The 14,978-nt window shown below is 41.9% G+C and overlaps 1 protein-coding gene across 1 annotated transcript in view; it reads right to left on the bottom strand.

Annotated features, from left to right (window-relative positions):
- Positions 1–14,978, bottom strand: part of RET (ret proto-oncogene) — an 86,124-nt gene that overhangs the window by 13,083 nt on the left and 58,063 nt on the right. The window contains exons 4-14 of the mRNA XM_075841724.1: positions 12,612–12,853; positions 11,246–11,447; positions 7,288–7,487; positions 6,106–6,361; positions 5,876–6,001; positions 5,235–5,345; positions 4,236–4,352; positions 3,562–3,818; positions 2,531–2,678; positions 1,818–1,925; positions 624–832 (exon numbers count right to left, since the gene is read on the bottom strand). Of these exons, the coding sequence (XP_075697839.1) occupies positions 624–832; positions 1,818–1,925; positions 2,531–2,678; positions 3,562–3,818; positions 4,236–4,352; positions 5,235–5,345; positions 5,876–6,001; positions 6,106–6,361; positions 7,288–7,487; positions 11,246–11,447; positions 12,612–12,853 (1,976 nt within the window). The remainder of the gene's footprint in view (positions 1–623; positions 833–1,817; positions 1,926–2,530; positions 2,679–3,561; positions 3,819–4,235; positions 4,353–5,234; positions 5,346–5,875; positions 6,002–6,105; positions 6,362–7,287; positions 7,488–11,245; positions 11,448–12,611; positions 12,854–14,978) is intronic.

Here is a 14,978-nt window from a genome sequence, read left to right as displayed (position 1 = left end):
GATACAATTAAAGTGCATAAAGCGGTTGCCATAAACATAAAGAGAAAGGCATAAAATATTAAAAAGTCAGTTTCATCTACAACCCCACCCAGTCAACTACTGAAAGACCAGACAAACCCTACACTAAATCTCATAAATGGTTGCCCCCTGGAAAAAGCAGTGCAATGTATTGATCGAATTAGGAGTCACAACTGTGCTCTATTCTTGTCTGGAGATTGACTTTAACATACACTGTAAGGATATATTCACACATGGCAGATTTGTTGCAGACATTTCTGTAACTGTTCCATTTATCTAAATGGGGCTTGCAGAATTCCAGGCACATCTTGAAGCAACAACCCCATTCACGTGTATGAATCAGATTTTGAATAACAGAAATTTCTGCAACAAATCTGCCAATTTCAACATTTTGCACTGAAAATTTTAAAAAAATCTATCTGGATCTACATAACAATATAAAAATGTAAGTTTATTCATGAAAATTCATTGGATTTAAAAAAAACAAATTAAGTGTTTTAAAAAGTTTACTGGATAAGTTTGGTGGGATATGAAATTTAGGAATGTATGAAAATGTTATCAACATGTCTTTACAAGAAAAAAAAAAAAAAAGTTACAATACATACCTTCATTTCTGCCAAATATTGCATTCCTCTGGATATTTGCCATGCAAAAGAAATGAGGTCTCCCATGGTCAAGGCTCTTTCATCAGGGTTGTCCAAATAACTGGAGTTACGATTTGAGTCACCAGCACTAGGTCCCACTTTGCGACTTTCCCTTAGGAAACTACGCAAAGACCCGTACTTTGCATATTCGACTATGAGGTAGAGGGGGCCTGAATAAAGTTAAAACATAGGAAAAACAACTATGTAAATATTTAAGTGAAATGTTTAAAACCTAAACTACTATAATTTGTATCATCTAACCTTATGGCTACACCATAAAAGATGCTCATTAAAAATGTAAGAAAATTGGAATTTAAAAATGTATTTAAAATAATTTTTTACAATTCCGGTAGAACAGAATTACGTATGATGAAGATCAGTGGCGTAACTACCGCTGTAGCAGCCGTAGCAGTTTCTGCGGGGCCCGCAGCATGAGGGGGCCCGTGCTGCCCCTTGCAGCCGTTATGGCTGCTTCAGCGGTAGCGACGCTGCTACGGGGCCGACGCTGCCGAGCATCTAACATTTATGGGCCAGGCAGCACGGGTTCTCTCATGCCCAGTGGCGTCCCTAGCACCGGAGGGGGCCCTGGTGCTAGCGACAGCCAGCCCCTCTTGCAGTAATTGTACCTGCTCTAATCAGTACTGTGGTCACTGTTTGATCTACAGCGAGATGATGGGTGGTATGATTTTTTTTGTGAAACAGCATCACCCAGCATATACTTATCATTGTTCGGGCCATGCTGGAGCTGTAGTTTTACGCTGTACAAACCTATACGGCAGGGGTTGCACTAAATTTAGCTGTATTTGTTCTGGGGATGTATGTATGTACTGATCTTGGTCCTGGGGCTGTATTTTTGTATTGAGCTTTGTTCTGGTGCTGTATTTATGTACTGACCTTGGTTCTGGTATTGTATATATGTACTGTGCATGGTTCTGATGTTGTATATATGTACTGAGCTTGGTTCTGGTGCTGTATGGCACCTGGGCTGAGGGGCCCAGTCAAGAGTTTGCTATGGGGCCCAGTCTTTCCTAGTTACGCCCCTGCTGAAGATCCATAATATACATGATTTTCAGAGCTAGCTAGTATTATTGGAAGATTTATAATAGGCTGATCTATCTGACAGAAGAATGATGTACAGAGATGACTACTACTCACCATCCTGTGTACAAGCCCCGTACAACTTGATGACATGTGGATGATTAACCTGTTTCAAAAGGTTAAATTCAGAGAGAAGATCCCGTAACTCACTCTGGGAGGCGCTTTCTGTGAAGAGAAGACGCACAAATTCGGTTTTAGGTTTCATTTACATTTATTTTCAAGCAGTTATTTTCAGTTCGTTCCACGCTTAAAAAAAACCCTGGCCGTATGGAAATGTTGGCACCAGATCCTCAGATTCGGCCTTCAAGTTATATCAATTGTTCACTGGGCTTAGCATCACCAGTTTTAGCGTTAAATTATTAGTTCCAAGTACCTGCCAGGATCAAGACAATCACAAGCTTTGGCATTATGGTCTTTACTGTAAGACTGGACTTGGTCACTTTGCAATTTAACCAGTTGAGGACTGTATATACAGTGTGTTTGCTACCTGAGTGATTGGGCAGCTGAATTTTGGGTGCCCAGCAATCAGAAACTGCCAGTGACCCTGGCGAGAAGACAGAAGATGTGTATGGCATCAGTGCTACATGTCTTCAAGCTTAGCAGCTTGTGATCGACATATTTGGCGTCAATGGTTAACATTGCATCACTGGCCAGTACCAACAGAATATGAACCAGGTGCTGGTCAAGATCCGAGATTAAATACTTTTTGGGTTAGGATTGGTTGACCCTTTGTTATGTGAGATTTACAGTACACCATTTTTAGTCATTACCTTTTAACATTTTGACAGCCACTGTGGTGTAACCAGCTTTCCCTTTCAGTCGAAATGCTGTCGCTTTGACCACTTTACCAAACTCTCCTTCACCAAGAGTCTTACCAAGAACCAAGTTCTTCCTTGGAAATTCCCACTTCGGATCCTCCTTTAGATATAAAAAAAAGAAAGAGAAGAAATAAGTAAGGCAATTCTCTCTAAGTTTAGAGTCTTAAACACATTAACATTTATTTTTCAACTGGTACAAAATGTATAGGTAACAAAAAGCATTCTAAAAATATGAAAGTGAAATAGAGAGGAGATCAAATGCATACGAATTCAAGCATACCAATCCCAATGTTTGGCCTGTAATCTTATTTTTATGATATTGGTATAATTATATGATACTTTAACGTAAAACCTTGTTTTGCACTAGTTATAGAGCGATATTAACATGGGAACTTATTGTGGCTTATTAGACATTATTTTCCAATAAAAATCCAATAGCCAACTTTTAGAGTTTTTTTCTTGGTTCCATTCTAGTCATGCTTTACACTTGGTCCTAATGCTGACTGTAGCCATATTTCTAAGGACCAGGTCAAGTGTGTAGCAATAGGGAGACCAGTGTTAGCAGCCTCGCACAGGCTACCCGGCTATCAGAGATCCCAAAGGCCCCTTTGCTGCATAAGAAAAAAAACAGTATTATAAACGGAACATGGTAGGAGCCCTGTTACAGGTTTTTGGGCCCAGGAGCTTCAAATTACATCTCTGGACCCAGTCCGGATAGGACCTCCCAGATGTGGAAGAAGAACCTACTCTCCAGAGTTTGTGTCCAAAATTTCCACTTGCAGACACAGAGATTACACTCCTGCTTTAATAACAACAATCCTAGAAATATTTTAAAAAAAATGTGCAGAGCAATTCAGTACGTGCCGCTTGGAAACTTGGTGATTTGTGACAGTGGTGATTCTATTTGAGCAGATATACAAATATAATTTCATACAACAGCCTATTAATGAATGTGCTATGTAATATTCGACTCTGGAACCTACTGGTATTTTAAATGTATCCACCGAGACTTGGTTCTCCATAGAATCTACAGATGGTCGCCGAGCATTAGTTGAGGAGTAGCTGATAGGGTAAGACTGTGCAGGTCGGCGGAAAGTCATTTCAGCAGAAGCTATCGGGGGCTTTGGTGAGTTTTTGTGGTAGCGGTGAATAAAGTATGAGGACAGCAGCACAGATATGATAAATGACAGGAATACTCCACATGCGATAACGGTCTTACAAGCGTCATCACACAACTGAACTGTAATAGAAATAGGATATGTTTGTTAAATAAATCGGCACAAGCTCTTGAATATGTTTTTATCTTATTTTTTTACACACACACACAGACACACATATATATATATATATATATATATATATATATATATATATATATATATATATATTGGATGAGAAGCATTAGTGTGTCTATGTACACATGCATACACATTTTATTTTCACACACTTTTGAACACTTTCGTACAGACACTGAGCCAGCAAGGAATGTGGCAACATTTGAAATGTGAAGTTTGCAGAATTGTGAATGCAGCTCTTTACTATTATACAGGCTATAACTCACAATCAGTAGAAGTTACTTAATTTACAGTTACTCAACTTTTATGCCTATTGTAAAATGGTGTTGAAAGGTGGGCATACTTTTGAGTATGTTGCTTACCCTCCTCCATATTCTTGTCACAGATGCATTTATCAGGGAGGAGGCAGTAACACGTGCCATGACCTCCCTTTATTCCAGTGGGAACTCCTGGCTCATATCCACCAATGATCTTCAACTCTGATTCCAAAAGAAGAGAAACAAAATCCTCAAGTTAGACTAATGCATAATAAAGAAACTGCCATAAAGGATATGGGTAAGAATGACGTAGGACATGACTGTACACTGAAGGTAAATCATCAATTTGTCTATGAGCAACAATAAAAATGCTTGATAAGTGGGCATTTCAGTCCAATAAAAATGTAATGATTGTGGACTTCTAGAGTTGCAGCCCTTCTTGGAAGTCCAGTAAAGGTTTGTTCTAGTTACCTTAGTTGATGTTGACTGAACACCCTTCTATTCTTGCACTTCTAATAAAATATGGTCTTTTGCTGCAAAGCTCCTATTCATCATTTAAACTCCATGAACATTGCCGCTCTGAGATGGCATATACAACTTTATTGTAAACTATTACAATATTGACGCTCATTGCAACATATGAAACTCCCATAAGAGACATTAGTTTTCAAGCTGTCCAGTGATACAGCCTTTACATCTGATGTCAGGGCAGCGACGGTCATGGTGATATATGGCGATGTATGTCACTGTGACTTTCAGACTACTGCTTCCCTCCAGTGGCATTATGGGTGGAAGTAGTAGTCTATGACTTCTGACATGGGTAATATACGTCAGCACAGTCTATATGAATGGAGTGGGTGGGCACAGCTGGTGACGTCACCAACCTCTTCCCTCTGCTCCATTTTGAAATCTGGAGTCAGACGAGAGGCCTTGGTGAAACGGAGGAGAGGTGAGTAATTTTTTTTCTTGTTTTACCCCCATTTAGTCTCTGCCACAGGAAGCACATAAAAGCTGTTAAGCCAAACATCACTTAAACATGTAATTGAAGATGCACTTAAAATACGGATACTGGAATCAAGAGAAAAATGAATGAAGAAGACGCACTTGTACAGTCCTGGGGACAGATTGCAGCATCTTTTCTCTCCACAGCATCACAAATTCCATCAGGGCAGGTGAGGATGCTTGGTGTACATGTGGAATAATTTCTAGTGATCCCTTTAAAAGGAAGAAAGAAAAAAAATGAGTGCAGCACGGACAATCCCTATTGTTTTTATCTTTCATTATAAAATATTGGGCACAAAACTGATAATGTGTACAGCTCACTTCTTCAGCGTATAAACATATCTCCTTTTTGATCCCATGGTGCAAAGTGGGTTTTCTCAAGCCACCATACCATGTGTTGATAACGGAGTGGTCGGGGACAGAAATGTTTGTTTATGGTAACAAAGTAATGGTTCCAACCAAGGCCAAGTTTCCCATCATGCACAAGAGGCAAATACCTATGGGTGGCCTTGCTTTAGAAGGTGGCTGAACCTTAAGTCAGGGATAGGCATGAAGTGAGATTCAATACTTACACACTGTTTCCAGCTATTGTTACTAGAGTTGTACTAACTATATACCAAAAATGTTTCAATGCCTTAACTTTTCAGAAGTTCTGCCAATGCCACTTTTATATAAACATCCACATCTGTGCAAAAGTTGGATATACATGGACCATAAACCGTACATTGGCGAGTTTCTGTTACCTTCACCATATCCCTGTCTCCATTGGCATTTTCCAGTGAGGGACCCTAATCCATCACTATCTTCACAATCCGGTCTGTTTTTGCTCTCTGAACATGAGAATGGAGAATTTACTTTGTCCTTTATAGCTGGGAGAAAAAACCCCAAAAAAGAACAATTGGTCAGTAACATGTACAGGATTTATTTTTACACTTTTTTTTACTTCACATATAAAAAAAATACTTGTACTCACAGGTTCCTTCTATGATGATAATTACTTGTGTCTTGGAGGGCTCCTTAACTTGTAAATTGGAGGCTGAAACAGTATCAAGGATCTCCTTGCCATCATGGCTGGCTAAAGCAATGGGGTCATTAACAAAAAGGGTGGCAAACATATCCCCTGCCCCCTTTTGGATGCCAATAGCATGGGTGGCGTTTGAAACATCAAACATGTAATTCACATTGACGCCTTTGAACAGTGAGCAACTTTCAATGCATACTCTTCCAATCTGAAGCACAAAAATGACATCAGGGTAGTTTATCTCACGTAATAGAAGCACATTTCATTACTTATAGTGGATATGCATGGGTCACCAATTATACACAGTACTTTTTTTCTACTACTTACATGCATTTTACACACATATAGAACTAAATATATACTTGCAAAACTAAATTCTGAAAGATAGGGGGAGACATTGTTATCATAGCCTTATCCAACAGCACAAAGGCCTTCCGAACACTATCAAATTCAGGAACGATGTACACACTACTATTATAAAGTGCTGAAATGGGACAAACAGATATAAGAAATAACCTGCATACTGCACATAGGTTGTATGTGTTTAGATTATTTTCCAACTAAATGTATTTTTTAAAAAGTCTGATTAATAATTTAAGCGGCAGTCCTAAAGTCATAGCATGTCTGCTGCCAATCTACCCTGCCTTCTGCACGATGCCAATCCAGGTTTGATCGAATTGGCAGTAAAGCAAGTCAGATGCACTGCCTAACAGCTCTACACAGGGTCATTTGGTCACCCACAAGTCTAGGTAAAATTGTGACATTCATACTACCACAATGTTTCCCTATGGGTAATAAAGTCCTAGGATAAGACTTTTTGTCATAGAAGGTCATCCGCGACTATATTTTCCATAAGGAAACATTGAGGTTGGGTTGGGGTATGGCCATGATTTTACAGCGATTTTACTGTGGGCAACAAAATGTAGTTCTAGCCTAAATTAAGCAACAGTATGTCATAGATTACAGCCCTCTAACTCCAGCTAAGGTCTTAAAAAGGGTGAAGTAGGAAATTAGGCAATAAAGGGAGAAGTCAATTCATAGTTTAAAATAAAACATTTCATGTTTAAATAATAAAGCTAAATTCTCTGGAAAGTTTTTGCCAATGAGATAATTTAGTAAAATATATTTCTTTACCTGGGCATAGCGGTTGGCATTACGGTTGACCGTAAACTGGTATGTAATATTAGGAAATCGAATTGCAACAGGCTTGATTGTGACATTGAAGTACAGCATCAGCTCTCCACCAGGAGAATGATATTCGGTGTCATTGACCAAAACCATTACTTTATATGATACATTTCTGTTTATGGAAATACTTTGTTTCAGGAGGAGCTCTGCGAGAGAAGAAACAATGACATATCATAATGTGCCGTTAAAGCCGTGTACTGCAAAATGGTGATTGTACAGAATATTAATTAACACAACAATCCTACCTCTGTGATGAGAAAGAGAGAGGGGGCAAAAAATAGCCAGTTATTGGCCAGTTACACTTCTCGTCATTCATACCCAGCTTGTTTCACTGCACAGCGTGGTCTCACGAGATCTTGCTGTGACGGGACCCCCCCCCCACAGGTCCTTCATCGGAGCCATGGAAGACTGAACAGACATCGCCTCCAGCCGCTGCAGATTCAGATAAACGTCCTGGCACGGCTGGAGGCGATGTCTGTTGACTCTTCCATCGCTCCAGTGAAGGACATGTGGGAGGAAGTCCCATCACAGCGTGATCTCGCGAGATCACACTGTGTAGTGAAACAAGCTGAACATGAATGAAGAGAAGTGTTTGACGCTGATTGGTCAGTGTCATACACTTCTCTTTACAACGCCCACTTGGTAAAAAGATTAAAAAAACGCCCAGTTCGTCACTTAGAACTAATTAGCATAAATCTAAAATTGTTCATAACTTGCTAAAAAATGATCGTTTTTCAAAATATAAACCACTGCTGTTATCTACATTACAGCGCCGATCAGATTATGTAGGAGATAGGGCACTTATAATCTGGTGACAGAGTCTCTTTAAATGTCAAACTTCAACTGCATCCTGCATTAGTTACTAATGCAGAATGCTATATGGCATTATACACCCCCTGCAGCACTGCAGATCCTACAAGATGCAGAAAGGTAGGGACCAGCACTCAATCACCAATTATCCAAGTGCAGATTTTGTAATTTTGCAGATGCCAACGCTTTGTATGAAGTCACAAACCATTGGCGTGATTCCATGGTACGTACGCCACTGGATCAGAGGATTTAAAGGAGAGGTTAATGGAGGAAACACACTCACATTTCATATGTTGAATGCACTATAGTCTCCCACAAGTCACATTACTATCCCTCTTTTCCAGTTTTCTGTCCTTGTGATATTGAAAGAAAAAAAATTACTAAACTACTTACCTATTTAATATGATACCCATTTGTATTTATTTGTGTTCTGAAATATCATTGCAACAACTCACGCCATGACCTCAGTTGTTTTTTCTATAGAGAAACATTGAAGTCGCAGACATTGGCGTAACTACCGCTGTAGCAGCCATAGCGGCTGCTACGGGGCCCACGGTATAAGGGGGCATGTGCCGCTAGCCGTCACGGCCCCCCATGCCCGGAGATGCCGGTAGCAGCCGCTATGGCTGCTACAACGGTAGCGACGCCGCATTTAATAGTGTCTGTGTCCTTCGGATGCAGATGCGATTGAACACTATGACAGATCAGGGAGATATTTCCCTGCTCTGCCATAGGTCACTGTAACAGTGGCGTAGCTCTAGGGGTCGCAACGGTCACAATTAGGACCGGGCCCCTATGCCTGGGGCATTATACTGGGTAGGGAAGGTGGGCTGATATGGTGGCTGCTATAGGAGCATTTCACTATATGAGGGGCATTATACTGTATGGGCGGCATTATACTGTGGGGACAGCTATAGATGGCATTAACTGTGGGGGCATTATATTGTGAGGCAGCTATGGGGGGCATTTTATTGTGGAGGCAGCAACGGGGGGCATTATACTGTGGGGACAGCTATGAGGGGGCATTATACTGTGTGGGGATTTATACTGTGTGGGGCAGCTATGGGGGCATTATACTGCATGGGGCATTATATTGTTGGGGCTGCTATGGGGGGCAATATATCGTGGGGGCAGCTATAAGAGGCATTATACTGTGTGGGGGCAACTATGGGAGGCATTATACTGTGTGGGGGCAGCTATGGAGAGCATTATACTGTGTGGGGGCAGCTATGGTGCATTATAATGTGTGGGGCAGCTATGGGGGCATTATACTGTGTGGGGCAGCTATGGGGAGCATTATACTGTAGAGGCAGCAATGGGGGTATTATGCTGCATGGGGCAGCTATGGGGCATTAAGCTGTATGGGGGAATTTGTTTGGGTATTGTACTGCATGGGGGCATATGTGTGGGCATTATATTGCATGGGGGCATCTGTGTGGTCATTATACTGTATGGGGCATCTGTGTGGGTATTATACTGTATGGGGCATCTGTGTGGGTATTATACTGTATGGGGCAGCTGTGTGGGCATTATACTGTATGGGGCAGCTGTGTGGGCATTATACTGTATGGGGCGGCTGTGTGGGCACTATACTGTATGGGGCAGCTGTGTGGGCATTATACTGTATGGGGCAGCTGTGTCGGCATTATACTGTATGGGGGCTTTATACTGTATGGTGGCAGCTATGGGAGCATTATACTGTGTGGGGGGCACTATGGGAGCATTAAACTGTGTGGGCTGAACCGGGTGTGTATGGGCGGGGATTGGGTTGGATTAGAGGCGGGGCTTAAAAAATTGCCACTGCGCCGCATGTATTTTCCCTCTTTATGACACTTGAAAGTATAGCACTGTCTACATGGAAGGCTGTATAGCACTGTATGTGGAGGCTGTATAGTCCTGTCTACAGGGGGGGCTGTATAGCACTGTATGGGCAGGCTGTATAGTCCCGTCTACAGGGGGGGCTGTATAGCACTGTATGGGGAGGCTGTATAGCCCTGTCTACAGGGGGGGCTGTATAGCACTGTATGGGGAGGCTGTACAGCCGTCTACAGGGGGCGCTGTATAGCCCTGTCTACAGGGGGCGCTGTATAGCACTGTCTACACGGGGGGCTGTATAGCACTGTCTACACGGGGGGCTGTATAGCACTGTCTACAGGAGGGGGCTGTATAGCACTGTCTACAGGAGGGGGCTGTATAGCACTGTCTACAGGAGGGGGCTGTATAGCACTGTCTACAGGAGGGGGCTGTATAGCACTGTCTACAGGAGGGGGCTGTATAGCACTGTCTACAGGAGGGGGCTGTATAGCAGTGTCTACAGGAGGGGGCTGTATAGCACTGTCTACAGGAGGGGGCTGTATAGCACTGTCTACAGGAGGGGGCTGTATAGCACTGTCTACAGGAGGGGGCTGTATAGCACTGTCTACAGGAGGGGGCTGTATAGCACTGTCTACAGAAGGGGGCTGTATGGCACTATTTACAAGGGGGACACTATCTACAGGGGCGGGCTGTGTGCGGCACCCAGGGGAGGGGGCCCCAGTCAAAAGTTTGCAATGGGGCCCAGTGTTTCCTAGTTACGGCCCTCGTCACAGAATGGGTCACGGTAATGCCATAACTCGCGGGTGATGCAGTGTCACTGTGGTAATTCAGCCCTAGAGTAAAGCTCAAATTTTTAATAATTTTATCATATTAAAGAATTGTAGTAATTCTGTATTATGAAGTACTTTGCATGAGCAGAATATAGCCTGTATTCTGCTTTTAGTCTATGAAACTTCCTATAACCCATCAGATTTTATCACAGTGTTCCATCTTGTAAGGGGTGATCTTAATATTCCATTTCATATATTATATATACTAATAGAAGGTTATAATTGGTAAGTATATTAGATAATTACTGCTTATTTCTCTAATTTAACCTTTTCGTGGCGGAGTTTCATTTAAAGTGTTTGGCAGATATTTTAATGCAGTGAAAACTGAACCTAAAAAACAGCTTTAAGACACAGAAGTACTTATCACTATTCCTTTTTTTAATTAGGTTAGGGCTACCCTTTATATTTGCAGTGATTAAGTGTGACACCGTATATATTAATTTCCTTACTAAATTCATGAATTGTTCCTCGAATCATGCTGCCATTTCGCCAGAATTTAATCTCTCCGAGGCTTCGCTTGATTTGGAATTTATCTAGTACGAATGCTTCATTGTTGATGATTGTTTCTGTGTATCTGTTGTGACTACTGTCTACTGGATAGACTGGCGTTGAGTCAAGATCATGGACTACCAGTGACCCAAGAACGGTACCCTGTGTGGGAAATAAACGTAAGTTAGTTGTTGCTTTCTCACGGTCATTGATAAAAAATAATGAAAAAAACAATAACTTCTAGAATTTCTTTTATAGGAAAATATTTTTTTTTTGTTATTGGAGAAACTATTCAAACCAAATGTAGAATTTCTTTGAATTTAAAGATGGAGGCTGCCTCCTGTTTACAACATGTTGCATTTTCTGTTCCTGAACAGATGACATACAAATATCCAATTGGAGACCAGTGATCTATATAACAAATGTTATAGCGCTCTGTAGACACAAATATAGTGGGGGTGCTCTCCTATGGTGTAGTAGCAGCTATTCTATAACATAGGCATTACTATATATAAGACATCCCAGGCTCATCTCCTCTATTTGCACAGATGCCCCCACCCCAACCTTATCATGCATGCATGCCCCACAATCAGTGTGAGGAGAAAGAACCAGGACAGGTTCAATTTTTTTTTTTATTAGTTGCAGATTTTTCAGTGGATTGCAATGTAAAAGGTGTCATCCATGCTGCAGTTGTAAAAAATACAAAGAATGCACCAATTTTTTGGGCTGTTTAGTCCGGGTTCCCACGGGACGATACGCTGCGTAAAAACCACGCACCGTATCCAACCTGGAACCCGCAGTACATTCCATCCGAAAACCCCACCACCTTGTGGTGCGTCTTTTCAGACTGAATTTCCGCTGCGGAAGGCAGCGGTAAAAACCGCTCATACTTACGTAGGTCGTTGTTATAGCGACGCTTCCCTCCATCGTAGTTCGGTCTCCCTGCATGACACTGCAGCCTGTGATTGGCCGCAGCGGCAGTCACATGGGATGTGACGTCATCCCAGGAAGCCGGCCTCTGACATCATCCAAGCCGGCCTCCTGGGATGCAACGTCATCCCAAGCGGCCGGACTGCAGAAAGGCGGATGGTGTACTGGGTAAGTAGGATTTTTTTTGTATTTTCCGTAGTAGCGATTTTTGTCGGGTAATCGGTTGTGTTGCGGGTTTTGCATCCCCATTGAAATTCCGCAGCATTTACGCTAAGTGGGATCCCGGCCTAAGTGATTCGAGGTTTGTAATTAACAAGTGACTGATTTTTGCATGTGCTATAAAAAAAAAATGTGCAAAACCCCAAAAAGAAGAGGCTTTTTCTCATAATCTCTTACTTCTTTTCTTTCATATTCTACCACAGCATTTGCAGTATCGATTCCCTCTGGAAGGAAAGGAGGGCTGTCATCTTCATCATCCACCTTGATCCGGAATGACTGCTCTACTTCCACCTCCTTGGTGCTGTTTCTCACTATGCATTTGGCTACTAGATCATAATTCTCCCTCTCTTCTCGGTCCAGAGGACGTGACAGGAGTACTTCAGATGTATCAGGTTTGTACTGGAAAGGGAGACCTTGGTCTGTATAGGAAAAGTGGAGTGAAGTTATTCACCGTTAGAGCAGTTGCAGTCATGTGTTGGGCTTTTCTTGCGATGACATTCTTGGAATTTGTAGAAGCAAATCTTATAACGGTTAATACTTTAATAAGAGGCCATTAGAACACAAACAGGACAAATTACAGTACCTTACACATTTGTACAATTCAACAAGTCTAAGCCTTATCTGGTCCTAAATTTCTGTAGTTCAGATACAGAATTATTATAAACTGAATAAATGTAGAGCTCAGTCACCTCCCAACGCAGACTTCTTCCAACTCTGGTCAAACACCAGAGATGAAAAGCGGACCTCTTTGAAAAGGATGCCCTGCAAATGACTACATGCATAGGAGACCTTATAGGAAATGGCATACCCACAGCCAGAAGGCTTTATCTAACGGCTATTGATAATTTAAGACTTGGCGACTATAGTAGGTAAGTGGTCTTTAACATTTAAACTGGAGATAGGGGAAGCTCTACAGTGGTGCCAATTCCAGTATGCAACCCATAGACTTCATTGACACAGGGCAGTTTTTCTGCAGTTGAAAATTGGTTGCTTGTAGCCAAACCGAGGAGTGGATTCTAAAGGGAGAAGAAGAATAAAAGAAAGACGGTGGTAATAACAAATTGGAACTTTAGTTCAACTTTTTGAGCACTGCTCTGCTGTGATGACCTGTGAGGACTGTGGACTTCCTCATTGTTGAAGGCATAAGTGATCTACTCAGTGTTTACCTAGAGATGGACTAAATACGATTTCTGTTAAAGGCTATTTCCACATTTGAAACCTTTTTTTTATTGCTTTAGTGCATCTAAAATGAAAAAAGTGTAGCAACTTTGCAATAGGTCTTGATTGAAAATTTACTATTATGTTTTCTCTACAGATCCTATGTAGACCTATGTATCTTCATGGTAATAGAGTACAAACAAGCAAACAAATAAAGAAACAAACTCTATGGTCTATATTTGCAGTCACAGACCCTTCTATACATAGAAGGTAGGGGACAGATGGAAAAGAACATAGCTGCTGGGTCAGACTACACAGGGTTTATTTGTAGTCTGTTACCATGAACACGCATAGGTCTGCAAAGGATCTGTAGACACAAAATGGAAAACATTTATTTAATCAAGATTTTTTTAAATTGCTACATTTTTCATTTTAGATGCATTGGAGCAAAACAAAATAAAAATAAATTGGTTTTCAAAGGTGTATATGTCATTTAAGCAGAGGCGTAACAATATAGATCCAGGCCCCTATGCCACTATTGTTCTCATATGAAGTCCTAGTGATGATAATAAGAGGCGTGTCCAAGGCTGGGTTCACACGTGGCGGAATTTCACTTAAATTCCGCTGCGGACACTCCGCAGCGTTAATCCGCAGCGGAGCCGTTTGTCCATTGACTTACACTTTAATTTAGCAGTGTTCGTTTAGACGAGGCGTAAAATTCCGCTGCGGAGCATAGGCTGCGGAGCGGAATTTGGTGTCCGCAGCATGCTCTGTCTGTTGCGGAGCAGTGGCGGACTCATGGCGGAATTTCTCCATTGACTTCAATGGAGATTCTAATTTCCGCAATGAAGTCCGCAGCTGTCATGCACATGTTATGTGTGCTGCGGATCCATCTTGCTTTTTTAACTTGACATTTCTTCATTCTGGCTGGACCTATGTATTTCTAGGTCTACAGCCAGACTGAGGAAGTCAATGGGGCTCCCGTAATGACGGGAGCGTTGCTAGGAGACGTCAGTAGATAGTCACTGTCCAGGGTGCTGAAAGAGTTAAGCGATCGGCAGTAACTGTTTCTGCACCCGGGACAGTGACTACCGATCCCAATATACATGTATCTGTAAAAAAAAATGAAGTTCATACTTACCGAGAACTCCCTGCTTCTGTCTCCAGTCCGGCCTCCCAGGATGACGTTTCAGTCTAAGTGACGGCTGCAGCCAATCACAGGCTAATAACAGGCTGCAGCGGTCACATGGACTGCCGCGTCATCCAGGGAGATCGGGCTGGATGCCGAAGGAGGGACGCGTCACCAAGACAACGGGCGGTAAGTATGAATTTCTTTGACTTTCACAAGGGAAAGTGCTGTCCCTTCTCTCTATCCTGCACTGAATA

Source organism: Rhinoderma darwinii, chromosome 11 (assembly GCF_050947455.1).
Source record: "Rhinoderma darwinii isolate aRhiDar2 chromosome 11, aRhiDar2.hap1, whole genome shotgun sequence".
Lineage (NCBI taxonomy): Eukaryota > Metazoa > Chordata > Amphibia > Anura > Rhinodermatidae > Rhinoderma > Rhinoderma darwinii.
Note: the sequence above shows the minus strand (reverse complement) of the source record. Positions and strands in the feature narration are given on the sequence as shown.